This window comes from Chenopodium quinoa, unplaced genomic scaffold (genome assembly GCF_001683475.1).
Source record: "Chenopodium quinoa cultivar QQ74 unplaced genomic scaffold, ASM168347v1, whole genome shotgun sequence".
In the NCBI taxonomy this organism is placed as follows: Eukaryota; Viridiplantae; Streptophyta; class Magnoliopsida; order Caryophyllales; family Amaranthaceae; genus Chenopodium; species Chenopodium quinoa.
In genome coordinates this window covers 3,894,055-3,920,073 of record NW_018744092.1, presented here as the reverse complement: position 1 = coordinate 3,920,073, position 26,019 = coordinate 3,894,055, and the positions used below count along the sequence as shown (strand labels likewise).

Below are 26,019 nucleotides of genomic sequence, written 5' to 3'. Positions count from 1 at the left end.
AAATTATAATTCATTTTAATCATATGTTTTGTACTAATTTTGACCATAATTTTTTTCATAATATATTTTTTAGAAATAATGTTGTTTATTATGAGAAATGGCAAAGTGTAAATCATTTAAATCGTCTTGTGTTATTGGTTAATGTGTTAAAAAATGTTTTTAGACTTTATATATATATATATATATATATATATATATATATATATATATATTCTAGTTATAATCTAATTATGTTTTTTTTTTTTTTTTTTTTTTACATGGAAGTATGGGTTAAATGATTTTACCAATCAAACTAACACCTTTACCAATTTATCACTTTTACCATCACCTATTCCTTAATCTCCCTCCTCACTCCTCTATCGCAACCTAACCCACCCTATCACCACCATTAACAATATGTTCTAGCTAGAAAGTATTTAAATTATCATGGCTCTTTCTTTTTTTTTTAAAAAAAGTTTTTCTATTAAAATGTAATATCTTTATTTATATGCACTTGTGTTCTTTATATTTATATAAGTATATGAACAAATCTGATTTGACTAACAATGAGCCATGGATGGTGACGTATTCCATTACAACAAAAACCAAAATTTTGATTTAATCCTCACTTTTGATGGTACTTGGATTAGTGTTGATTTTGGATTTAAAATAATCAATTATTTAAGAGTTGTAGACATACATAGATTAATGGTGCTCATGCAGGCAAGGGATTTTTCAAACGATTTCACCCTGAAGAGTACATTATACAGCGTTTTTTGATAGTGATGTGCAATAATGCTGGGCTAGCCAGGTTTGGCCTTGTATGTATCCCATCGTATGATCTTTGATCTTCACACAAGAAAGGGAAGATGATATTTGGTTGTAAATTGTATGAGGTTATATTTGAGACCGACTAGAGCTTTGGTGAGTCTAAGGACCAGGGTCAGAGTGGACGAGGTTAAAGAACAAATTAAACTTAGTAAGTACTGTGTTAGAGAACGCGGAGCAAGACCTTACTGATGACGTTAAACATAAACCAGTAATAATGGCTGCATTACAGAAAGAGGGAGAAATTACAGAAGTATAAATAAAAATTGTTTACTACAAGAATCATTACAATTTACAAGTCAATCACCCTTAAGCCTTGCATATCTGAGGTGGAATGATCCTTTTCTTTCCGCCCTGCAATAATCATCGAAATCTGCAGACCTCTGCTAAAAGCTTGGTTGAACAGCAACCTTGTTTGGAACTCGGAAACAAATGGAAACCACGACAATACAGCAATGGGCATAAAGATTATCAGTCCCATCACATATTCATAGGCTCTGCCGAGCTCCTTAATTGATTCCCAGAACTTCAAAGCTTTCAACAAACCCCTGCAAGTTTGCCCAATCTTGAAGAGGGCAAGAACAAGTAGGCGCATTTGTTAGGCTTATGGTAAGAAACTCATAGTCAAAAGACAAGATTGGACTGAGAAAGCAAATGGGCATGAATTAAAAACGGATTGATATCGTGAATTCATGCATTAATACTTCCATAGACAATCTGGATGGCATGAGGATATAGTAGTCGGTACAATCAGCTAGAGGTTATTTAGATTGCCACACTTAGAAATTCAATTCAGCACTGTCTTGGGATTGCATTGTGCATAGGTAGTGTGTATGTGTGGCACATATGCAATAGTATCATAAATTCAGAAGAACAATAAAATGAAACAGACAAGAAAGGATAAACGTATAACTTACTAGAAGCATAGCCCACCCGGTGGGCAAGAAAGCAAGGATAGAAGCAAATAGATCTTTTATGGTGAGGTTGCAGACCACAAACAGTACTGTCATAACTGATACAAAGCCAAGGAACAGGAGTCCTTTGAGAATTCTAAACATTAGCTGAAAATCAGTACCAAATCTCCTCCTTCCCATCGAGACCATCTGATGCCAAGAGCAAATAGCCATTGAAAAATTACTATAGGCGGTATATATTTAGATTCATTAGCAGAATAAAAAGAAATACATGTAAAAGTATAATATTTGCTTGTAGAAGAAAGCATGTACTTTACTGAATGTTATTTGCTTCAGAACCCATGGTCAAGGAAATTAATAAAAAAAAAAAAACTCATAATACCACCTTTTAATTATCATTCATTGTGTTTGAGCTTTAAGTTGCAAAATTTTAAATAATTGAAACTATGTCCTAGGCATAACACAAGAGGGAAAATAGGTGATAACTTGCTTATGTTACCTTCAAGACAAGAAGAACAGTAGCCATGACGACCCAAGAAAGTGCATAGACCTATCAGAATAAAATCACAGATAAAAGTCAAGATGTAACCTGCAGCAATGTATTAACGAAAATAAATACATGGGATAGAATAATACCAAGACACTCCTGCTTCCATGAGCAATATCAAGATGGTACACGATTCCGTATTGGTAAAGGAAGAAGCGAAGAGAGAGGACTATTTCCAGGAACCGTCCCCTCACAGTTGTATGCTTCAGGTGTTCTTGTTCTCCATCCCACCATGATTCCCAGCTTTTATCTGGCTGTATACCTATTCCACCACGATTTCCCATCCACCTTTTCCAGTCTGTCCAGTCATCAACTGTCTTTTGCCAGTCAAATCCAGATGGATTAAAGAGGAACGGAGCAAACAGCCAAGAGACGACAAGAAACCACATGGACCACGTAACAAAAAGGTATAGATTTGAGCTGCGGTATGAGTCCCCATAGGCTTCATAAACAATTAAAAGAATAAAAAGTTCCAGAGCTTTCACAAAGTGACTTCGTGAATACCGCCTATAATTGTCTGCAAATTTTGCATGGAAAACAACAAAACCACGCCCTGTTGCTCGATACTTGGAACCTCCATGTAAGATAGTTCTTCCATAGTAATGTGCTTTTGTCCCTAACTGAAAGGTAAAGAACACAGAAGCCAGCTGAAGTTGCATGATTACAAAATCCCCTATTGCTGTTCGAAAGCCTCTTTCCAAGCCAATTTCCATAATCATTGGAAGTACTAAAAGTACACCAATTTGAAACATACTTTGTGGTGCTAGAGCCTCTTCAAGGGCCTTGGTTTGATTTATTGATGCACTATCTATGATCGATTTCTCTAGCCCACTCAATACCATGTACAGACGTCCATACAAAAATATGTATACAGTCAAAACAGTGACCTGAAATGTGGAACAAGATGAGATATATTACAGAGATATCCAAAGCAATAAATTTAAAATGCAAATCAAACAAGTCCCTCCTAAACTCCATCAACCTAGACCAATTTCTCCAACAGTTTTCACTAATTAAACAAATGGGAAGAGAATACAGAAACTGCTAGAAAAGTACAAGCATGTCAAGTCTAGCTAAATGCCCATTATCAGGGTAAAATACAGTTTGAGCAAAGAATGACGAGCAAATGACTTTGAGGATGTGTATTATTTCGTTTTAACTTCGTTGGCGTTAGACTAACCTACTTTCTCTCAAAATGACTTCCCTGATATTAATATTTCTTACCGCATTTGAAGAACAATACCCATAGTATGTTGACTGGTTCCATCTCACTATTCAACATATAAATTTCAGATAAGACAATCACAATTTTACAAATTGATTACCATTAAGCACTTCAATAATTGTCAGGGATCCATACCATGCTACTAAAATAGAAGCCCACTGTGGTGTAGTAGAATGAAAGCATCCTGTAAAAGTCAAATCGGCGGCCAAGTCGATAAACATCACGGCTAAGTGTTTGCTCACCATTGCCATTGGCAACTTTAGCCTCAAAAAGAGATATTTGATTCATTCCAACATCACGGCCTTTTCCCACCTGAATATACTCATGGTGTGTAATGAAACCTCCACGTAAGGTTGAATTATAACCTAAGAAGATTAAAGGAAATTAGCAAAGGCTACAGATATAAAATCTCTGTTTTTGAGATGTAAAAGGACATACCTGAGAATATATCTTCGCTCAGGTTAATGATTTTCGAAGCTTTGCTAATTCCTCCCCTGGTTATATGAAATAGTCTGTCAAATATATCAGGATGGCCATAATGGAAACGTACCCTGTTCAGAAATGACAGAAAATCAAACATAAGAAAGTTATATAATCATAAAGATGTTTTCTATGTTTTATTGCAGATGATTGAGGCGAAAGCCAAAGGTAAGTCTCGTAGGTGGGCATGAGAAATGAACCGGCAAGTAAATTTGTAAGTACAAAAGGTTTGGCCTTGGTTGGAGACATAAGCAATGATATGGTAACAATTTAATAAAGCACGACAGAGAAATTTGTCAGTGACAGAATCTCATATCTGAATAAGCATCCACCTCTAGGATACTTTCACAGAATTTGAGCTGCTAAGCTGCAGACTGAACACACTTATTTGGCTATTGAACAACAGGGTTACTTACCACTTCAATATGTAGCAGTTGTGTTATGATGTTTTCTATCGTTTGTTAACAAGACCAAAGATCCTGAACGTCGCTTTTTTTTAAATGTACATCCATATTTCATCAAATCAGGTCTCTTACCAGTAACTGCCTTTGCAAGAACATTCAATGCGATGACCTCAAATTAAACTTCAGGAAAAAAAAAAAAAAAAAAAAAAAAACCGGCTCCTGATTTAAGGCTTTTTCAATGATTGGTTATGGCTTGGTTACTTTGACCTTTTTTTCTCTTCAGGACCACAGTTCCAAATTTGAGTCAGCCTGGCAGACTTGTGACAAAATCAGATATAAGTCTAAGCTGGCAGGTTGTTGCCACAGTCAGACATGCCTAAACCATCACATTAGGCCTACCTGTAGCCATTACACAAAGAAGATACATCCCAAAAATCTTTCCAAGACATTATCAAATGGTATTGAGGTGGTTTCAACTGATGGATATGAGAAAATGTATGGTCACAAAACTCATAGTCTATGGAGGCAATATTCCCATCCAAATGCTTGTAGGCTCTACTAAAAATATCCCACTCTGGTTTGTGCCATACAGTGATACAAAATATTTCAAAGTGTATGCTTTTTAGCAATAAACTAAGGATATATTGAATCATAATCAAAATATGAATCAAAATAATAACCAATGCCCAAGTGCTTCACATGTGGCTGCCGCAAAGGCAGGGGAGGGTTAAACGTATTCAGCCTTACCCTTGAAAATACTGAAACACTATTCCAGTTAAGACCCTGCAATTGAAAAGTGTTGAATGCCTGCAGCTTCACCAAAAGTGACAAGCATGATAATCTATTAAGCCATTTTATATTAGGTCCACTTTTTAGCTCAGGGAACTAAATCATGGGAGGTCATGATCGCCTATAAGGTCAAATGTTGAAATATGTACTCCCTCCATCCTCAAATAATTGTCCAATATATTGCTTTGGTCATTGCATAAATAACTGTCATCTTGCCTTGCATGGAAAATTTACTGGTTTACCCCACCCAACTCGTGTGATGTGGGCTCCTCCACTGAATATTTCTCTCTCATGCTATCTCCCTTCATATCTCATGTCATGTCCCCCACCAACTCTATGTCCCTCAATTTTAAAAAAAGTTAAAAAAATTTAATTTTTTTACAATTACTCTTAAATCTGAATATGTGACAAAGTCTAAGAAGACATTCAATTGACGGAGAGCCTACTTTTTTGCATTGTCATGTAAGAGGTCACGGTTGATACTTTAGTGATTTTAATTTCAGAGTACCAGCCTGTATCAACTTGCAGAAGACAGCATCGAGTGTTGTCTTGGTGGCAACTGATATTAAAGGCCTTTACAGCTTATCAAATATAAGTTAAGCAAGCTTAATTTCATTGCTTCCACCAGCATGGTCAGTAATAGCTTGTAGCTCCAGCTTCCATTGGCACTGGACATCTCATTAAACAGATCTTAAAGAGGGAACGATCACCTCATTCAGCCCATATATAAAATGATTCATTGGCTCTTAATCTTAAGCGGGAATCAGGGTTTTAACTATGGTCAAGATCGTGGCACTAGTTGCACTTAGTGGAAGTGTGCTTATCTGAACTTACTAAATCTGAAATAAGTGAAAATAAGTTGAGGAGAACAAAGCCTTAGGAAAAATCAAAAAGTCGAAAAGCCAATACGTATCAGCCAAAGGATTGCATATCAGACGATATTGAAACATGACAGGAAAGTATAATGATGATTCATATATATATATATATATATATATATATATATATATATATATATATATATATATATATATATATATATATATATATATATATATATATATATATAACATAGTTCAAACTTGGCACAAGGAACCTTGTTCAACCAAAAGCAGTGCTACCTCAGAGGGTTGGCCAGGACTCGCTGACCAATGGTAACAAAGCTAGTCTCCTGATTGGACATGAACCACGCTAGAGATGAAACACTGAAATATGAACACAAACAGAATCACAAACATGATATAATCTAATGTTCTTACATAAAATGGTTGTAGAGAAAGGATGAAAGGCCAACCTTCCGGTGAAAATATGCTCCCTCAAACCCAATATTGTAGGTTTTCGTCGCTTACGACGTGATTTTTGAAACTCTTCCAAAACATTTCTCATTTTAAAAGCTTCTTCAAAATAATTATCCTGTGACACAAATAAAGAAAGAGAGGTATGAAAACCCAAAAATGCTACCGTCTTGACATATCTTGTATTTAAACAATATTAAAATATAAAAAATAAATCCAACAGCATTGTTAAGTGTCCTATCCTTTAATGAATATAGAATATATATTTATTTATTTTTAAAAAATAAAATCAGCATACTTACACAGTAAATTGAAAAGGCACAGCTAAATCCTATCCATGGATAAAAATATATATATTAAAAAAAAATTAATAAAAAAAAATAAAATTAAAAAAAAAATAAAATAAAATAAAAACCACAAATAAAAAAAATTGATGGATTTACTATCCCTTCCAAAATTACTTGTCATGTAAGGCTAATTCTATAATATAATGGCCCCAAGTTAGGGCTTCTTAGAATCAAATCGTAGGAATGAGTCGTAAAATTGTAAGCTTCTACATATTTGCTCAAAAAATTATAAGCAATTCGTACTTGAATTCTAAAGTACTGAAAAATTATCCTCAAACTCAATCTCATCGATTTTAAAGTTGTGATGAACAAAATTATAAAACAAACACAATCATTAATTAAATTAATTAGTGAATAACATGTAAGAATGATTTTATCATTTCAATGTAGGGATTGTATCACTGAATCATAAGTTTGTAGTAACGATTCAAATATTTATCTTGATAGGAATAAAATGTCCTACTTAAAATTGAGACCAGCCACATATTTTTTGGATCATATAATAGTAAGATTCTAAGATTCGAATCACAATTCTAAGGTAACAATTACTTCTGGCAGAAGTTATAGTAGTAATTTTGTACTCCACATAGGACACATACACAGTTTCCTGAAAAGCATCTTTTTTATCCTTTCAAGTGTGTAAGTAGTTAAAGCTCTCTTTTAATTCCATAAGGTCAAGGAGGAAAACTAAAAGAGCAAAAAATTAAGCTTAGAATCCTATCTAATCATAATAAGCAATTCTCCTGTGTTCAATACAATACAATGCTTATTCTTTATACCATCCTCTGTACTCTAGTAGCTATCAGTACCCACTCACACCTGATCACATCAACCTATCCCTTCAATTCCTGCTTCCAATTTATCCAACCAAATACCAAAAAATAACATATAAAACTGAACATATATTCAAAGTCTTCCTTTGTCATTAGATTATATAGTAACTTTGGGGTCTTTTGACTCTATAAACCCAAGCCCCCTACCCAGCCATCCTCTCTCAGCCCCTTAACAAGAACCTTGCTTTCAGAGGTCAGAAAGGGGACATCAACTGATAAGTGAATGATGACTTACCTGGTTCATGTCTATTGTTTGTAGGGCCTCTCCACGTGTGAAAATAATGGCATGATTTTGGTTCTCAGGCTTGCCTTCACCAATTTCTGTAGGCGGACCTGGAAGCTTGATCCGATATATTTCCTAAAACACATGTAACTTAGTCAAATTACGATTATGTCACAAACTAGGAAATGAATCACACAATACTGAAACATCAGAAATAGAGGATACTTGAAAACTAAAATTGCTATCAGGGATCAAACCAGATAGCGCAGTCCACTTGTCAGATATAGAGCCCTCAGGGAACTGAGTTACTCTGTACAAATATCTAATTTCTTTCCCAAGCATATAAAAACTCCAAGAGCTCAAATAAAAACATAGAACTATAAGGCATTGTGCAATGCCAATAATGCTAAAATAAAGATTCAGCAAACATGGTTATGACAGGAGCATCATACTAGCGGTTTAAGATACCAATACAACGAGGAAATATTATCTTATCCCTGGCCACATACTTGAAGGGTTTTCATCTTTTTTAGAAGACAAAAGTACGAATAATCAAGCAAGTAGGATGTAAAATATTGTATTATTATTAAAATAAAAATAAAATGTATGGCTTTGCAGAAAGAACTTGTGAAATATTGTGCAGGTTAATCTTTTGCTTCTGGTGACATAAATCTGTTTCTGCCATAATAAATGCAGAAACAGGGCTAAGATAACCTAAAAAGATTGATAAGTACATAAAGAAACATCTTTAAAAGCTCCATACCTCATCCAACTTGAGACCGGCTTTGACAAGAACAGAGTAATAGACCTTCCCATTGTTTTCAGCCACTTTCTCCTCTCTCTCATCTATGTAAGCAACACGCAAAGATGGGTACCTACAAACTTACTACATTACTAAAACATGTGCTGAGTTCATACCCTATTTAAACTACAATTCAATTTTAAAAGAAACTTACGTTATCATGAGATTTAGTATGTTATTTGCACAGCTTCGTTCCCGAGCATCACTAGATTTTTTCTGATTACCATAGACTTGACAAGAGACAACATAAGTGAACTTCAAATCAGTGAGAGATTGAGAATATTCAAAAATCTTCTTATGTGTTTCACTTTTCTCAATGGTTCGGTAGCCAGTAAAGATAGCTGTCAGGTAAAAAAAAGATTGAGTCATAATTTATACATTATACTCGGTGCTAATAATTCCAAAAATTAATTGAAAAATTAATGAGAAATATGATATACCCGTATCTTCAGCATATTCCAAGAAGCACTGAAGCTCCAAAGCCAGACGATAATACATTATTCCTCTAACTAGAGCACACAAACAGATAAGCTTGAGTGACAGCTACAACCCATACAAAGAGAAAAATAAACATCAGCATGTTATGCACACCTGTTCTAGCTAGTGTTTGCCCTCTATAAGATACCCAATGACGAACCAACTCCTTGGTGTCTTTGCTAGCATATCCGAGTTTTGGATCATTTACTCTTTCCCTGAAGTTATTCCATTCATCTGGAGTGATCCCAAGTTCCCAACATAGAAATACCATCATAAGCCAGAACTTAGTGAAGAAACAACAGAAGACAGAATATGAACATACATGAATAAAACAACAGAAACAATAACCAGAAAATCAGACATGAACTTGCATGCAGCAACTGCGAGGCTGACATATGCAGAATATAGGGATAAGGGCAAATAGGGGAGAACCCTGTATTCTGTTAGAAGAATGAGGTGGCAGTGGTGTGAGGAAATAATTATGTGTGTTGGGATCACTGTAGTGAGGGAAAAAAGAGAGAGAGAGAGAGAGAGAGAGAGAGAGAGAGAGAGAGAGAGAGAGAAGACGGAGAAGGATTTCATTCAGGAAGTTGTTATTTGGTTGCTTGGGAGAGAGTTGTACCTCTCAAATGCTCAGTATATGTAACCCTTTTACTGCAATTTTCTCTTAAACCAAAGAAAACAATTCTTTTCCTTAATTGCTTGTTAATTCTGCAGATTAATTCTCTTATTTAAGAAATTTGATCTGAGTTCACCACAAAATCTCCCAACATTGGAACAGTTAGAAGGATCAAAATAAATAATATGCAGGCTCAACTCCACCAACCAAGGCAAGGTTAGAGAGGCCAACAGAAAACGAAACACAGAGGTGGTGCATTTTCCTTAAGGAGACAATATTATGACTAACCTGGATATATCTTCTGCAGATAGAATAAGGTTGAAATTCCATCCTCATTTTCTTCGTGAAGTTCATCCCATGAATAGAGAACATCTTCTTTGTAATAAGGGGTCAAAACACTATAATATGTGAAAAGAAATAGTAATGATTAATTGATTTGTAGAAATAGAATGGATAAGGATTGTTACTTTTAAAACAAAGGAAACAACCGAAATCAGTTTAGGATCATACGCCTGATTATTACAGGCTGTATAAATTAAGCTATATGGAAGAGGTCCAACAGACCAACACGTCCGTCCACAGGCCCCCCACTCCCACCCGCAAAAAAAATAAAAAAATAAAAAATAAAAAAATAAAAAAGAAGAAGATTAACAAAATGAAAAGAAAAACTCTGACCCAAAAACAAGCCATATGGTGAAGTATTAGCAAATTAGGCCCAGATACAAAGAAGAATCAAGGAAGAAAAGATTCAGTTTCTTCTCAAGGAGTCAAAATCATCACACTTATATTGGATTTGTAACTTTCAAACCCATGCATTGAGCGGGCTTAAAAGTAAAATATAAAAGTTGTGTGTAATGTTATTGTTCTACTTTGTATAATCTTATTCCCAGTGTACATCCACACTTTATTATTTCTACATAGTCACTCTTACTTGCAAAGATATAATTGTAACATTTGGAATTTGACACTATTCACACACTCTCCTTTAAAAAGTCTTTTTACAATTTTTACTAGCATATAATAAAAATATATATATACATATATAACGTGCATTGACAAGGGTGAAACTCCCAACGTTGCAAGTAAAAATGAAAGAAGTGTATAGTATTCTCTCCCTCATCCCTTAAAATTTTAAGAAGAAAAACAACATTAAAAATCAAACAACTAAAGTACAGAAAGAACTACAAGCTTATTTTGAAGGTCTCACCTAAAGGAAACCATATTGCGAACATAGGGAGCTGATGGCATGGTCATGAATAATGAATTAGTAAAAAATGTCATTCGTCGGCGTGCTTCCAGATTTGTAGGAACATTTATTGCAGACTCCTTCTCACTCAAGAGAACATGTAGCCGAACAACCTGAGGTAATGGAAGAAAGGGTTATATCTGAATATATCTGGTACGAAAAAAGTAAGATGTGAATACCTTTTCCCTCCACGATTTATTACGTAAGAGTAAGATGTTTATCCTTTCAAACCTCTGCTCTCTTTTGCCATCATCATTGATTTGATGGTCTTGTTGAGTGCCTTGAGTCTTCTTAAAGATACTAAAACATCAAGAACAACATAAGTAATCCGGTTAACCAATTGATCCAAAGTTTTTCTGACTGCTAGATCTAATAACGTAGTTCTTTATTTATCTAATTGCAACGCTTTGAATTTTGCACAATCTTTGGTAATTTATACTTAAGATATACAGTCATGTGAGATCTTGTTAGTTTCATCTCAATGTATATTCAAAATAGTAACTTCTTTTAAACCTTACTTGTTAACGATTAGTCATTAATGGTTGAAATTTTGCATTGGCAAGTGTAAAAGTCAAAATGTTTTAACTAAAACAAATGGATGTAGTATATATATAATATATACTGGACTTCATAGAGCTTACCCAAGGTCATTATAAATGACATCATGTGTAATGATCTCCACAATATCCTGGAGAACATTTATTATATGAGACTGGTATAGGTCTTCATCCATATAATCACTGTCACTCAGCTGTAAAATATACAATCTTGTGAGAAAGAGCATAAAGAATACATCACCAACATCAAAAATCACCATCAACTCAATGCACAAAACTCAAGGACTCAGATGTTCACAACCAAACTCCTGCAACTGCATGGCAGAGAGCAGTTTTTTGTCGGGCTATTCCACACAGGACACTCATCATGAAAATATTAACAGAATTGCTAAAGTAAATACTGAAAAGGGGAGGGAGAGTCAGGCGAAGATGAACTTAATGAAAAATCTCACCAGTAATTTCAGAAACCTCTCCAACTTGGCATGAAGAAAAGGCAGCCCAGCCATACGAAAATCAGCTAAAAATTTGTGCTCCTGTATGCTAGTTTCTACTTTTTCACATATTTGTCTAATTGCTCTGAAACAAATGAAAAGAATTAGTAATCAAGTTCACTTCTTGTAACATTTTAAAACTCTATAGGAAGCTGCTCTCTGTTATAACACAGGCCAATGGTAGAATAGAAACAACTAGCTTACAGTTTATCCTCTCGATCATCCAAAAGCTCAAAGAGAATTTCCCTAAGGGTTTCATAGCATTCAATCACAGCTGAATACATATAGTCGTCATCCTTGATCTTGTTGAATAACTCAGAATCGTCCTTTTTCTTAAAATCTTTCGCCATATCTAGTGCTATAGGAATCTGTAAAACATTGAATCACAAAGAAGGTAACAGTACAACCATCAAAGTCGAACCAGCATACATATATGATAATAAGGTCACAAATAGTTAGTGAAAGGGCACACCTTGCTAGCAAGAAGGAAAGGAGGCCATTGAACAACTGAAACCTGACTTGATGTGTATGGTACAAGAAGCAAATCTCTCTCCCTTTGTAGAAAAGAAAGTTAAGTAGAAGAATAAAGAAAATGAAAAGAAATTAGGCTGATTCGACATATTAAGTTAATTATCTGGTCTCAAGCAAGATGACCAACCTGTGGCTGATCAAATCTTCTAGCCGCAAATAATGTATAAATTCATTCCACACTTGAGAGAATTTTGCAACATTTTTCCGAGCCTCCTTATCTTCTTCCTACACATTATATGTATTTTAGCTTAAAATATAATAACGATGAAAGATATTAAACATGGATTATATTATACATGAGTAAACAACTAAGATATCATTGATAAAATGGAACTACCTCTGGGCTATGATGAGTTTCCCTTTTCATTCTTGGCACAAGGCGTTTCCTGAAAGCTATAGGCACGGATTCAAATCTGGAGCGCAACATCCCAAGAGTGCGTATCTATATAGGGAAACAAAGTGTCAAATTAGCAAATATTTCATCTTTTTAGTTTTCACTTCAAATTTTTTTAAAGAATAAGTAGAACCATAGAAGAACCCAAATCACAACTCAACAACTGACATGTGCTGGTCTTATCAGAGGATGGAGATACTTCCTTTTGTTTTCTAGATTTAAATGCCCCAATTTGACTAGGCACTTATGCCAATGCGGAACTTTGAACAATTATATCTTATATTGTCAACGAGTATAAATTATAAATAGTAAATTCTTTTGAAGTTAAACAATGAGACGATTCTAACAAGCGACCATATGACTACCTTTTTTTCTTATGCAACACTGGTCAAAGTTGAGTATGTATATAGTGCGAAAAGTCAAACCAGGGCACTTAAAAAAATGGAGGGAGTACTTCAACTGAGGGCTCATGGGTTCAAATCTAGGCACCAGTTTAGTAAGCGAAGGTTTCACTACAGCAATTTCCGCTTTAATTTATCTCTTTCATAAGATAGATTCACCAATATAGAGCATGGACAAAACATCTATTAAATGTTGCATTACAATATTGACAATAAAAGCACAAACCTCGCCCAAGTGACTGAAAGCTCCAAGGATGCCACCAACAATAGTAGAAAATATAGCATACCATATTTGTGCATCCATAAGATAGACCTAAACATGAAAATAAGGGTATAATATTAAGGTACCACAGAAACTACCAAAATGTAACAAAGTAAAACATTTCATCTGTTTCTGAACCACTTACAAGAACAACTGGAGCCCATATAGCAATGATAATACCAAAATTGTGTGTCGCTGCATGTACAACAAATATAATTGAAGTCAGTTTATTGTGAACCATCTGAAACAAGAAATCATGGTGTTCACAAAAATCGAGAAAAAGCTTACCATTAGGAAAGAACTCATGCCATTCGTAGTTATCAACTCTCATCCCCCATATTAGTTTTGTTGGCCCGACTAATGGCAAGATCTATGCACCAATTATGAAGTATTAGAATTCGATTGAACCTTACTTGAAAATTTGAGCACAATAAAAGTAGATTTTTTTCCGATCCTTCAACAAATTCCAGGGTATCTAAACTTCCTACAACATTATCATAGCAAGAAAGTAATTTTTATAATTTTTTGGAAGGGATGATTGAGGGAGGCTCGGGGGTAGAGCAGACACGATTTCTTTGTACCCATTATTTATTAAAAACATGACTGAAGTAGATTCCAAGATTTTATATTGATCTAATCTAGAGGTTTTAATTAAGATCCCAGCCCTATTATATAAAAACACAAACCCAAAGTCATATGTGTATTTCCTACTAAATTCTCCCACTTTTTTGGAATTCTTTTTTTATATATAACAAGTAGTGAGGATCATTAATAGTTGTAATTTAGTTTTCCTTCTCCTATTTCATCCCCTTAACTAAAATTAATTTTCTCCTCCCCTTACCCTTCCCTCTCTCGTTGTCACTGTCTTTGTCCCCTTCTTCTACTGAGACAGCTTATGTGTTGCATGGATCACAAGACTAGTTAATAAATATTATAGTAAAGAGATATAAAATTATCAATGATAAAGAAATTTATTCAAGGGAATGCAGTTTAGTGCAGGGACAAAGTTCCACATCAGAATAGCAGAGAATATTTAGAGAATCTAGAAATAATACTGTACAGCTCAATGAATCCTCATGCATTAAACAACCAAGAAAACTTTATTGGCAAAAATGCAATACCACATTCATACTGAGCCAAACTTACCTCCACATAGTAACTAAATGCCAGCTTGCACATCAACAGCAAGATCCAGAACAGCATATACCTGAAAATTGTTGATATTTCCATGGTGTACCACAAGCAAGAGCATAATAATTAACAACACAATATAGATTGTACAAATAACTAGAGAAATCATGGAGCATTTAATCTCCCCTAAATACATCAATACAAAGTGACCTTACTTTAGAAGGGAAAATGTGTCTTCATGCATGCCTCTTGCGATATACAATTTCGGCTGCACCAGCAAAAAAAAATGAAGTTCAACAATGTTGCAAAATAGCAGTGGCTTGCAAGAGGTTAGCAGAAAAAATATGAACAATGCAAGAATGAAAGAATGAAAGATGCAGAATATGCTTACCTGAGCCCACCACATAATGAGAATAATGATACGTGAATTCGATCTTTCCACAAATTTTCGTACTGGTGGAAAGAAAAATAACAAAGCAGCCAAAATGTTAGGAGCCATGTATAAGGCAATGGCAACTTTGAAATATAAAGGACTCCTAAGATCTCCTGCCCAGCTTGTGAGGAAGTTTACGAGCCCTGCTCGATTCTGCACATAGCTGGTATAGCCTATAGGCAACACTATAGCCCACATAGCTGCAACAACAAATTTCAAGAGGTATCGCAGTATTTGAGAAAACTTCAAGCTCCCCCAAGCCTTCCAACTGAGAACTATATCCAGCGTGGCTGCACATAAGAAGTGAAGAATATTAACTATTATAACATTAAACATACCATAATCCTAGAAGAAAACCCTCCAGCATGTGAAAAGGAAAGACTTTCTGCACAATAATTTTCCATCATTCATCAAGAATTCATCAAGAAAAATGCCAATTAAACAAAGAACGCAGATAATAACCATCACTATGATCCTATCATTGACTTAGAAATGACTCTGCAAATGAGCATTATCAGCCTCCCAGCACTCCCCTGCTCATGTATACTAGGAAAGTGCTTAGGGTTAAGTGGAGAAAGCTTAACAAAAGCAAGATACAGAAAATCAGGGAAGAAAATTTAAGGAAATCATAGATATGTTAGTTAGAATTGAGAATGGTGAGGAGCTTCTGTGACCATATATAGGGAAGGAAAGCTTGTGTAAGGGATCATTGAGATAAATCGAGGGAGAATGCATCCACATGCACACTACCATGATAATCCAAACCTCACAATAGAAGTCATTTTCCAGTTTGGACTTAAATCCCATACCCACAGCCACTTACATCTCCAGCAAGAAACACATTACCAGCCAATCTGAACCCAGGTAAAATTCAAAGAGTAGAGATGTTGAAACATAATCACATTAATCAATCATCAATTTAGATAATATAGACTTAATTAACAAATTGCTCATAAAGTACCTCCCATGAAATTGAGGAAAGCAGCAGTAATGAATATGCTTAAAACAGTGTCGAATACATCCTGATCAAATATTGAGGTAATTGAACCAGAAGAACTCCATGCAACAATAACCATAGTCTGCAAACAAATTAGAATAATAGAAAACTACACTATCAGAATCTTCAATTTACATGATTACTAGATACTAAAAATGGTCAATATCAAAAATAACAAAGTCTAAACTCAGAAGCTACCTGAAAAGCAAGTATGAAAAATATCCACATGCGGTCAAAGCTTCTATAAAGGTGCCAAAAAGTACGCATTTCGACAAAATTTGTCTTAGGCTTCCTCTTACCAATAGCATCCTGATGGTCATGCTCATGCCTCTGCAAAAGAAGACATGTATTTCATTACAAATTTGCATCTTGTACATGATTAAATGCAAGAGCGGAAGACCCTTTACATGATAGTTTGTGTCTTGACATAAAAATTTGGAATTTCTGCCACTAAGTAACATTAATATATTACCCCCAAATTAAAAAAATCAAATCTACAGGACTCAATAGTCAATATGTATGGAGAACAAGTTAATTACAATATTAGCTTGTATAAAAAAATTGAGGTGAAAATAGAAAAATCCAATACAAAGAGTTACAGGTAATACAAAACATAGGCATAGAAAAGTCTCAATTACAAGTTTGATCAGGAAAAGATATATTACATGAAACCAATTATTATGTCATGAACCCATAACCATGATGTGTATCCTATATATCCTCACGAGTATTGAGCTTCTTCAAAATAAAAGTCAATACAAAATTACAAATGCCTTCATCCAATCTGGAAGCTTTCAGTTGAGAAATCTGAAATCTTTTTAGACACCAAACGAAAAAAACTCCAAGAATCCCTTGTTCCTTGGGCAAGTAAGGCCTATTCTCTTGGACTTATTAAAAAAAAAAAAAAAAAAAAAAAAAAAAAAAAAAAAAAAAAAAAAACACAACAACAACAACTATTTAAAGAAAATATAGACATCCATGAAGTGGGGGATGCAAGTGGAAAAGTGGTCGATTTTGAGTGGGAAAACGGATATTGCAATGCAAAATTGGGTGTTAAGTTTGGAAAAAATTGGTTTGAGTAAGAAAGACTCCAAGCAGGTTGATTCTTATGGAATCAGGTCCACAATAATATAACGTTAGTAGCGTGTGTATAATCATCAGGTCCACAATAATATAACGTTAGTAGCGTGCATATAACCCTGTCCACAAAACAGTTTTAATCTTCATACATCAATCTAATGTTCTAATCAGATGTTAGTTAGAAAGGACAATGCGTCAATGCCTAAAATAAGATTCCTCTTTGAGAAGTTGTCCAACGATTGCTTCCAGTACTTAAAAAACCTAACTCCAGTACTCCACAATCATGTTCTTATTTTCACAGCCACACTCTTGGGAACTAAAACAAAACAAGAAAATTTTCAATTGAAACAGGATAGCAGATGCCCTGAAGTGAACTAAAAAATCAACATGACAACAAAAAACAGAAAAATTCCATCGAGACCGGATGTACATAATTGTTGCTTCAAAATCTACAAGTTAGAATCTTGGAATAGTAGTTGTTCACTATGACTTCAGTGCCATGCTTTATCGGACTTCTTTTTTATCACTTAATATCATTTTAGCAACAAAGACATTCAGATATTCTATGCAGAAAATAAGACATGACAGAAAAGAGATTCGAAAATTTGTTTATCAACAATCCTTATGTTTCTGGCTTCAGCAATCTGCTTGTCACTCTTGTTGCACACCATGTTCTCTTGGTTACAATAAATGTAATAGCAACCGTCTCGGCCATTGACAAATACTTGGAAGAACACAGTTCCAGGATGATAACATTGCAATTCATTATCACAATCACAGAATTAAAACAATATTAGTAAGTATTATTTTACCAGCTGTTTCTCCATTCTGTTAGGCTGTGTCTCCGTCCTTGGAGGATGTGTCTCTTTCTCTTTCGGAAAAAAGTCAGCAGTGCGATCCATTGGCCACCCTAACTTGAAACATTTCTTAGACCTATAAAAGAACTCCGTTTATAAGAAATATCAAATATGGCACAGAAACTGCTATATGCCCTTCAATCTTACCAAAAATATTCATTCAGATCATCATAATTTCTCCAAGCTGAGTGGCTTGCCGTGCCTCCTTTGTTTCTTCTTGCTTCCTTTTTGAACAATTGGCTGTCATTCGTTGGGGAAAATTTTGCATATGGACAGTACAGATTACATGCATGCGAGAAAAACATACCTTACGAACAACATCATATATTGGAGTTATAATTTCCTTTAGAAAAAAATTTTCTCTATGCTCCATAGTTTGATAAGGCTCTCCCGTAATTGGATATACGTTGCTATACAAAACTCCATGAATTTCACTAGCCATCTACATGCATTAGAAATACATAGCACACGTAATTTAGGGAAGGTGAGGTAACCAAAAAATGTTGATCGTGAATTGCGTTAAAGATTGATAAGATTTTCAATGGAAAATGTGATTATCACAAATCACTCAATTTCTTTTCAAGGTTTACATACCATATAATCTCACAACACACAAGCATGGAACATTTTCCTCCAGACCAAGCATCAGCAGTATAGCATTTTTGCTGATCATATATATGGGCTTCCAGTGACAGAACACAGTTCTAAAGAGAATTTTCTTTATAGATTAAAAAGTCAAGTCAGGGTTATATATGCAATAAACAGCCTCAACAGAAAATATTTTAACAGTTTTATTAGGTGTTATTCCCATACTCAATTCTATTTGTTGGTCCCTAGTACTTTTGACAATTCTATTTGGTGGACAACAATTTTTTGAAATGTACATATTACCCTTATCTTTTATTATTGAGAATTTTCACACTATGCCCCTTCGTCAATTATTTCACTGTTTTCCATAAAAATTAAATCAAATTATTTAACGAAGTTTTTCGTTATTGTTCATGGCAAATGTGTGGTGTGTGTAATTGAGCAGACCTCCCATACTTTTCCATGACCTTCCTTATATATATAGAAAAACAATCATAGAGACAAAATGAGAATAGTAATATTTTTGGGGCCCATGGTTTTTGGCTGTTTATAATAGTTGTAAAGGAAGCTTTTTAACAAAGATTTATATAGGTTGTGATCTCAGGTTATAATAATTTTATCTTTGCTGAACTAGAGATAAACCATAGTGTTCAATTGACCTGAAAACATTATTATTGCTTAGTACTTTCATGCAAACAAATAGAAAATCACTTGTTAAGCACCAAGAGATACTCCCTTCCATACCAGTTGAACACTTGAAATTTATGAAAATAACATGAACCCATGAAAAGTAGAAGGATGAATAAGCTTTGGGGGAGGGGGGGGGGGGGGTTGGTTCTGGGAAATTCTCTATTGGATTTTTGTTATTATATAGAGAATTTCAACCGAAGAAAGAAATTTAAACCAAACACTTTCAGATGTGATCACCAGTTACTTACATTATGGAAGATGTAGCATAGGCACTCGGGCATGAAGCGAACATTTGAAGCTTCACCCCAGATAAGGAGATAAAGTGCAATATACAAAAGTTCCGATTGCTGATGATCAGCATCAGGAGGAAACCTTGAAAATTCCACGTAAAACCAAGTCAACAAGTGACCTATATGCCTTATTCTTGAGAATGGGTAGTACATTCTGGCTGTACATTAGATAAACTATATTTCTTCCATTTTACAGGACAAGAGAACTTACTTGAGATTTGATTTGCAATGAAGATAGTCACACCATCTTTCATAATTTTTAAAAATCTTATCCTTTAGCTGGTGGACAGTTTGAGGGTCAAGCTGCATCCCTCAATCATTAAGTACTAATTAATCATATGCATCAAAACCTTAAAAATAGTTAAAATAATAAATGTTAACCTACCATTTCATAGTCCCCGGGCCTCCTAACCCTGACATCCATGTTTGCAAGTATCAATATTAGGTGCTCCCTCTGATTTGCAACATTTCCTTTCTTTTACCGCAGAGAAAGGGGAAAAAAAAAAAAAAAAAAAAAAAAAAAAAAAAAAAAAAAAAAAAGTGGAAAGAATGAAAGAAAGGAAAAAACAAATGAAACATCAGATATTGGCAACTATCAGATTGTGTAATCTCAATAAATAAAAGCATTGAATGAAATCTATAGATTATTCAACATACATAAACAGAAAAAAGGAAAAGATTATGTATGCATGATTGCATATAGACAGAACCACAAAACACATATTCTGATGATCAAAGTCATCAAACCACCTTGCTATCTAAATTTAAAAGAATTTTCTATATGAATGGTACACCACTGGCACATGATTAAATCTGATTTTCTATTACTCCCTCCGTTTTTTTTTAAGTACCCCATGTTGACTAGGCACATATGACGATGCAAAACTTTGATCAATAATATCTTTAATTATTAATTAGTATAAATAATAACAAGTGAATATTAATAATCTAGTCATTGAGATGATTCCAACAAGTACCCACAAGACTATTTTTTTTCTTATGTATAAATCACAAACATTGGTCAAAGTGGATAGTGCAAAAAGTTCCAATGGGGCACTTCAAAAAAAAAAAACGGATTGAGTATCATCTCGGCTATTTAAGGCAAAAAACGACACCCTCCCTAGCAAAATTGACTGAGCAGAAATTACCAGAGCCAAAAGGCCAAATAGATACTGCTATATATAGAAGTTCCTTATTAGGCCGAAGAAGCAAGCCGTTTGTGTTACCTCAACAACAGTATGTTCTAGTACATACGTGGTATATGTTAAGAAGCCAAACTAGTTCATAACTTAACCAGTGTACAAAACTACATACACAAACCAATTCGCACATTCCAAATTGTGGCTCACTAGGAGGATGAATGATATACTCAATACTACCCATTCTAAAATAGACAGATGATTAGCCACACGGTATTACTCATGCAATCATTCTAGTTCATTTATATCATCAAGACCAAACCCTGATTTATCGCATTTGTCACCAAATTTAACTCTTTCAAATTGGAAGGTATGACACAAAGAGTAACATTTCCATGGTGATACTATACAATTCTTCATAACAGGACCAGTGGGATAATACAAATAACAGGATATTGGACTAGATCGTAATGGGGCAGTCACTTAACTGGTGCTGTTATGGGCTAAGACAACGAGGGATTTCAAGGATCACTAGACTGTGAAATTCAAAGAAATTGGGATAATCCATGCGTTGATTTTAGAGGACAGTGTTCCCTCTTTTGCTTGAACTCCTTTTTCTGAGCTTTTATACTTTTTTCTTGTCAAACAAAAAAATGGAAACAAATATTGGAAATCCAATCAACCAATCCTGCCTTTCAGACTATTAGATTTTATCAGAAAAGGAAAAAAAAAAAAAAAAAAAGCAGATCCTGTTACCTACGGTATAATGGAAAAGATACTCATACAGAAAACATAGTTTCTTGTTTCAAAATTACCATATGATTCACAAAAACTATGCAGCCAAGTAGTGATTTCATGTGGAACAATAAAAAAGTATAAGATGAATTTCAGGAAAAACAGGATACCAATTTGATATCTCAGTATAAAATGAGACTTCCACTGAGTAAACAAAACTAAATTGACTGAGGGTACATCAAAAAAATATGATCTTGATTAGTGATTTCGAGGAATGTAGTTGATCAGAATACAAGCTTTTCTCTTGCAAACACTCATCAGAAAAAGCCTTGCTTCTCAAGGTTGGAGGAAAGAACATTTTGGAGCTAAAATTGAAAAGGTTAAACTACTCAAAAAGGCCTAAAAGCTGTATACCAACTAAATTAATAAGCCTACCCTCCCTCAAGCCCAGAGCAGATATGGAAAAGACCCTCATCGACAATGTTTACCTGAAACCCAAAGATGGATGCTAGCCAGTCGAGTATATCATTGATAGACTTGTCCTTGTACTCCGGCATAATAATATTATCACCTTGTGTACTAGACGCTAATCGAGGCATGGGAAGATTGTCTGTATTGCGTATAGCCCGAATTGCAGCTTTTATCTGGATGTTTCAGACAAACATGTCGTCATTAAATTTACATGGTTACGGACAATGCAAAAGCACAGATGGAAAATGTAAGTGACCTCAGGAAGTTCCATAATTGCTGGCTTAACTCCAATATCAAAGAGAGGAAGAATATTATAATGCTCATATTGCTCTCTATTCCTTTCCACTTCCTTGGCATAACTTTCTGTCTGCAATAAACTTGAATGTTAAGATTTAACCTGATACTATTGATATGAAAGGTAATGTCAATAATATAATAAAACATTAAAAAATAAAAAAAAAATAAAAAAAAATGCATGAATCAAACCTTTTCATCAACTTTTGCATAGGGTACCACTGTCCTTAAAACGTCGTACAGCACAGTCGCTATCTGATAAACCTTGGCCATTTCTTCCCTTAAGAAAGCAACATAATTCAGAATCTAATGAACAACAGAATTCATTTTGGGTACTACTGGGACATAATAACACCCTATAACATATTTTGTGCGCTTCTCTATTTCACTTTAGACAGGATCAACAAACAATGATAAGTACTTCCTCTGTCTCACATTAGTTGGAACACTTAACACTATATAAAGTTTTAGGAGTATTGTTACCCATTGTAACAATCATTGATATGAGAGGAGAGGGCAAGAGGGTTGGCTTACAGTGTCTTTGTTTGTGGACCCTGCCTAATGTTCTTCTCACAAAAGTCCTGGTAGAACTCCTGAATTTCTCTTGGATCACTTTTAGTCCTTGGGTGAGTTTCCACCTCCTCCTGTAATAAAGAGGACGCACTAAACTCTTAACAAAAACCTTCCACACTACTGGACATATTAAAGGAGAACATTTGTCTATATATCACTAGGAGAATCACATAAGAATCAGTGACATTATATCTTCCCATAACCCCATTTGACCACTTAAATGACCGATAGGCTTTAGTTTAATGAATACAGCACCAGTGCCATATATGAAACAGCAACAACAAGCAAGTAAACTCTCCTTCTCTTTCTTATTTCTTTTCATGCTCGTTTTCCACATCAATATAAAAAAACATTAAGAATAAACCATCTTCTAGATTTAGGCTCAAATATTCATTCGATATGTTAGCAACCCAAGAGAATTAATAATTGACTTAGTCTCTGTAAAAAAGGATCCTATCCTGTAGCAAGGCAACTGTTAAAGCATTTCACTTATAATGCAAATTCAGCAAAAAAAATTGTGAACAGCATATAATATCTTTTCTGTCGATAAAAACATAAAGATAAGTCAATAATTATACCTATAATTATTAAGCCTAAATTGAGACTTCAGAAAGTAAGCAATGCAATAGGCATTATGGAATTAATCTGAGTCAAAAGGTATAAAACATAATTCCCGTTATTCTCCGTGTCTCATTTAAACTCTTGGAACAAGAAACAGCAAATCCATAGCTAAATGAGATGGTATTTCTTAATCAAGTCGATACATGGACGCTACCCACCCCCCAACATTCTGGTATTCAAGTTGCAAAACCTCCTAGAAATCAACTGCTAGCTTACCCAAAAAAACAAGGGGAAAAATTGTTCAGCATAGAGATCTGGTAAAGAGAAGATCCCACCTTTTCAAGTCTATGTAATAGATACGTTTTGAATTGACGGACACCTCGCCCGCTTGATGTTGGGTCCATCTTGTGAGCCTTCTCAAATGCATGAAAGCGACCTAGGTGATCAACAGCATCAATTGAGAAAAAGGAACATCACAAAAAGAAGATTATTGGTACCATATACTTGTATCCTTTTCCAATCAATAGAACAATATAACTTCTGAGTCTGGAACTGATGATAAAAACAGCCATTGTTCCATAAAAGAAAGACCAAGACAAGCAGAAGTGAACTGTTAATGCAGTAATATTCTGTAAAATAAGCAACTAGACAAACGGATTATGCCTGATTAACTTTGAATTCTATGAACAGATTCCCATTTTAAGGTCAATATAGTAAACTATCAGTTCCTTATGATTCGGTATTACTCCGTATACCATAACTTCAGAAGACGGAATAATACCACTGCCGCGAAACAACAAATCACCTGATTTTGGTGCTCAAACTCACTAAATTTGGTCATAAATTTGTCAGAGATTGTATTGAGCTATCATAATCCTATAATGTGATATACTGCTACTCGTATATACTTCTAAACTTATCTTAAGCAGCATTTTCGCGAAATCATTATCATACAATGTCTACTTTCTACTATAAAATAAAATCAAATAGGAAAAAAAATGTAAAAATTAATTTATAAAATAAAATTCACAAATCTCACATATACTAATTTATGTTTTACCATTATCTCAATCAGTGAACACAAACCAAAAACAAATAAGCATTATACCCTAAAATTCAATTGAAACACAAAATTAAAATTAAATTAAAAAAATTCAATAAATTCCAAAATTGAACAAAAAAAAATAGAGGAAAAAGAGATGAGATTACATAAATAAGCAACCCTAGGGTTATCGGCTTCGACTTCATTAGCAACCCTAAGAATAGGAGCAATAACAGCAAGAGAAGAAGGAACAAGTTCACTATCAATCGGAATCTCATCTTTAGTCGGATCAATCATAGTAAGAGCTCGAGTCATCCGCCTCGACGGCGCTCTTGACCCTAAATCGGCTTTGCTTCCACTGGAACTCGCCATATCGCACCACCAGTACCAGCACCGCCTCCGCCACCGCCACCGTATGTAGTATCCACAATTTCAGTCTCTTGGTTTTTGGGCTCGAGATTGCGAATAAAGAAGGAAACAACATTGTTGAATGATTTAGAGAATGATGAAGATACTTTGTGTAGGAAGTGGGGCAATGAATCCAAAGTAGTGCTTTTTCTTTATCGCTTTTCTCTTTGAGCAAGTAAAGGATTGCTGGAATTTTTATTTGTTTTGGTTTTTGTCTTTGTTAAGAGCTCCATCAACTTTAATGGAAAAAAGGGGATGTTTTCTGGGTTTCTTTTTTGAATTTATTTGTTATTTATAATGGTTTGGAACTTGATGAATTACATAAAGTTGGGGCGGGAAAGGAAAAGTGGGTTTTGATGTTTACAACTAACGACTATCCCATTATTCACTACTCTAGTCTAATCTACTCCTATTCTATTTTAGTATTCTTAGTTTGGTAAGTTATCGTGATGTAGTCCTTCCTCCATCCCAATGTTTGCCGCACTTAATCAGCTTATTTTTAACGGTTGTTAATAAATACGTTAGGTCGATAACAACATTAACAACTTAACATTGCACTGTTTTTGAGAGTGAGGGATACCTCAAATGGTTAGAGCTTCCCTTTCAATTCCAGGATATCCTGAGATCAATTCTCAACCCGCCCTTGAGGCTCTCTAAACACCTGAAAATGGAATAATTAAGTAAATTAGCGTAGTTTATATGCCTCATAATCTTGTACACCATTAACACACAAAGCATGATGGTTGCTCTAGGCCATATTTGAGTTTTCCACATGCCATCATCTTTTCAATACAATGATATATTTACCAAGGGACTTCCCCAAACCCTTGTCTGTGGATTTTTTTTTACCCTTATTTGAGCGTGCATCCACCCTTCGTTCCAACTAAAGCAGTGTGTCAGACATTTAGCTTAGGTAAATAATAGTGTCTATAAATAACATAGTGTAATTATGTAAATCATGTTAAATTAATATTCGTATAATATCATTATATTACCTCCTTTCCTTTTTAGTTGTTGCGTTTGTTTTATGCATAGGAATAATTAAAGTGAATATATATTCCTTCTTTCACTTACAAAGTATACAAA

General features: G+C 34.5%; 1 protein-coding gene across 2 annotated transcripts; it reads right to left on the bottom strand.

Annotated features, from left to right (window-relative positions):
* Positions 1–999: 999 nt before the first annotated feature.
* LOC110691919 (callose synthase 7-like) lies at positions 1,000–25,330 on the bottom strand. Of its 2 annotated transcripts, XM_021868900.1 has the most exons (42): positions 24,693–25,330; positions 23,819–23,919; positions 22,884–22,993; positions 22,542–22,629; positions 22,312–22,422; positions 22,073–22,228; positions 20,096–20,185; positions 19,922–20,013; positions 19,669–19,792; positions 18,450–18,584; positions 18,290–18,366; positions 18,098–18,218; positions 16,404–16,535; positions 16,170–16,287; positions 15,167–15,498; positions 14,991–15,043; positions 14,791–14,851; positions 13,933–14,014; positions 13,790–13,839; positions 13,609–13,695; positions 12,925–13,029; positions 12,715–12,812; positions 12,529–12,610; positions 12,261–12,424; positions 12,018–12,141; positions 11,650–11,759; positions 11,188–11,308; positions 10,970–11,121; positions 10,051–10,160; positions 9,258–9,377; positions 9,107–9,175; positions 8,821–9,007; positions 8,628–8,739; positions 7,877–7,999; positions 6,461–6,579; positions 6,288–6,371; positions 3,932–4,044; positions 3,629–3,858; positions 2,358–3,155; positions 2,221–2,271; positions 1,725–1,910; positions 1,000–1,372 (listed from the first exon to the last, which is right to left on the bottom strand). In XM_021868900.1, the coding sequence occupies exons 1-42, from the start codon at positions 24,895–24,897 to the stop codon at positions 1,100–1,102; spliced, it is 5,856 nt and encodes a 1,951-aa protein (XP_021724592.1). In that variant the 5' UTR covers positions 24,898–25,330; the 3' UTR covers positions 1,000–1,099. The 2 variants fall into 2 exon arrangements, with proteins under 2 accessions (XP_021724592.1, XP_021724593.1); XM_021868901.1 differs by lacking the exons at positions 23,819–23,919; positions 24,693–25,330 and having other exon boundaries at positions 22,542–22,624; positions 22,884–22,976.
* Between the last annotated feature and the right edge of the window lie 689 nt (positions 25,331–26,019).

Bases quoted from the DNA above. Each gene is read 5' to 3' on its own strand.
- LOC110691919 (XM_021868900.1), bottom strand. From the start codon at position 24,897: ATGGCGAGTTCCAGTGGAAGCAAAGCCGATTTAGGGTCAAGAGCGCCG. The intron at 20,186-22,072 runs GTAAACATTGTC...CTGCGGTAAAAG, and splicing joins CATCCATCTTTGGGTTTCAG to AAAGGAAATGTTGCAAATCA. The intron at 11,122-11,187 runs GTATTCACATCT...CCATTACCTCAG, and splicing joins ATAAATCGTGGAGGGAAAAG to GTTGTTCGGCTACATGTTCT.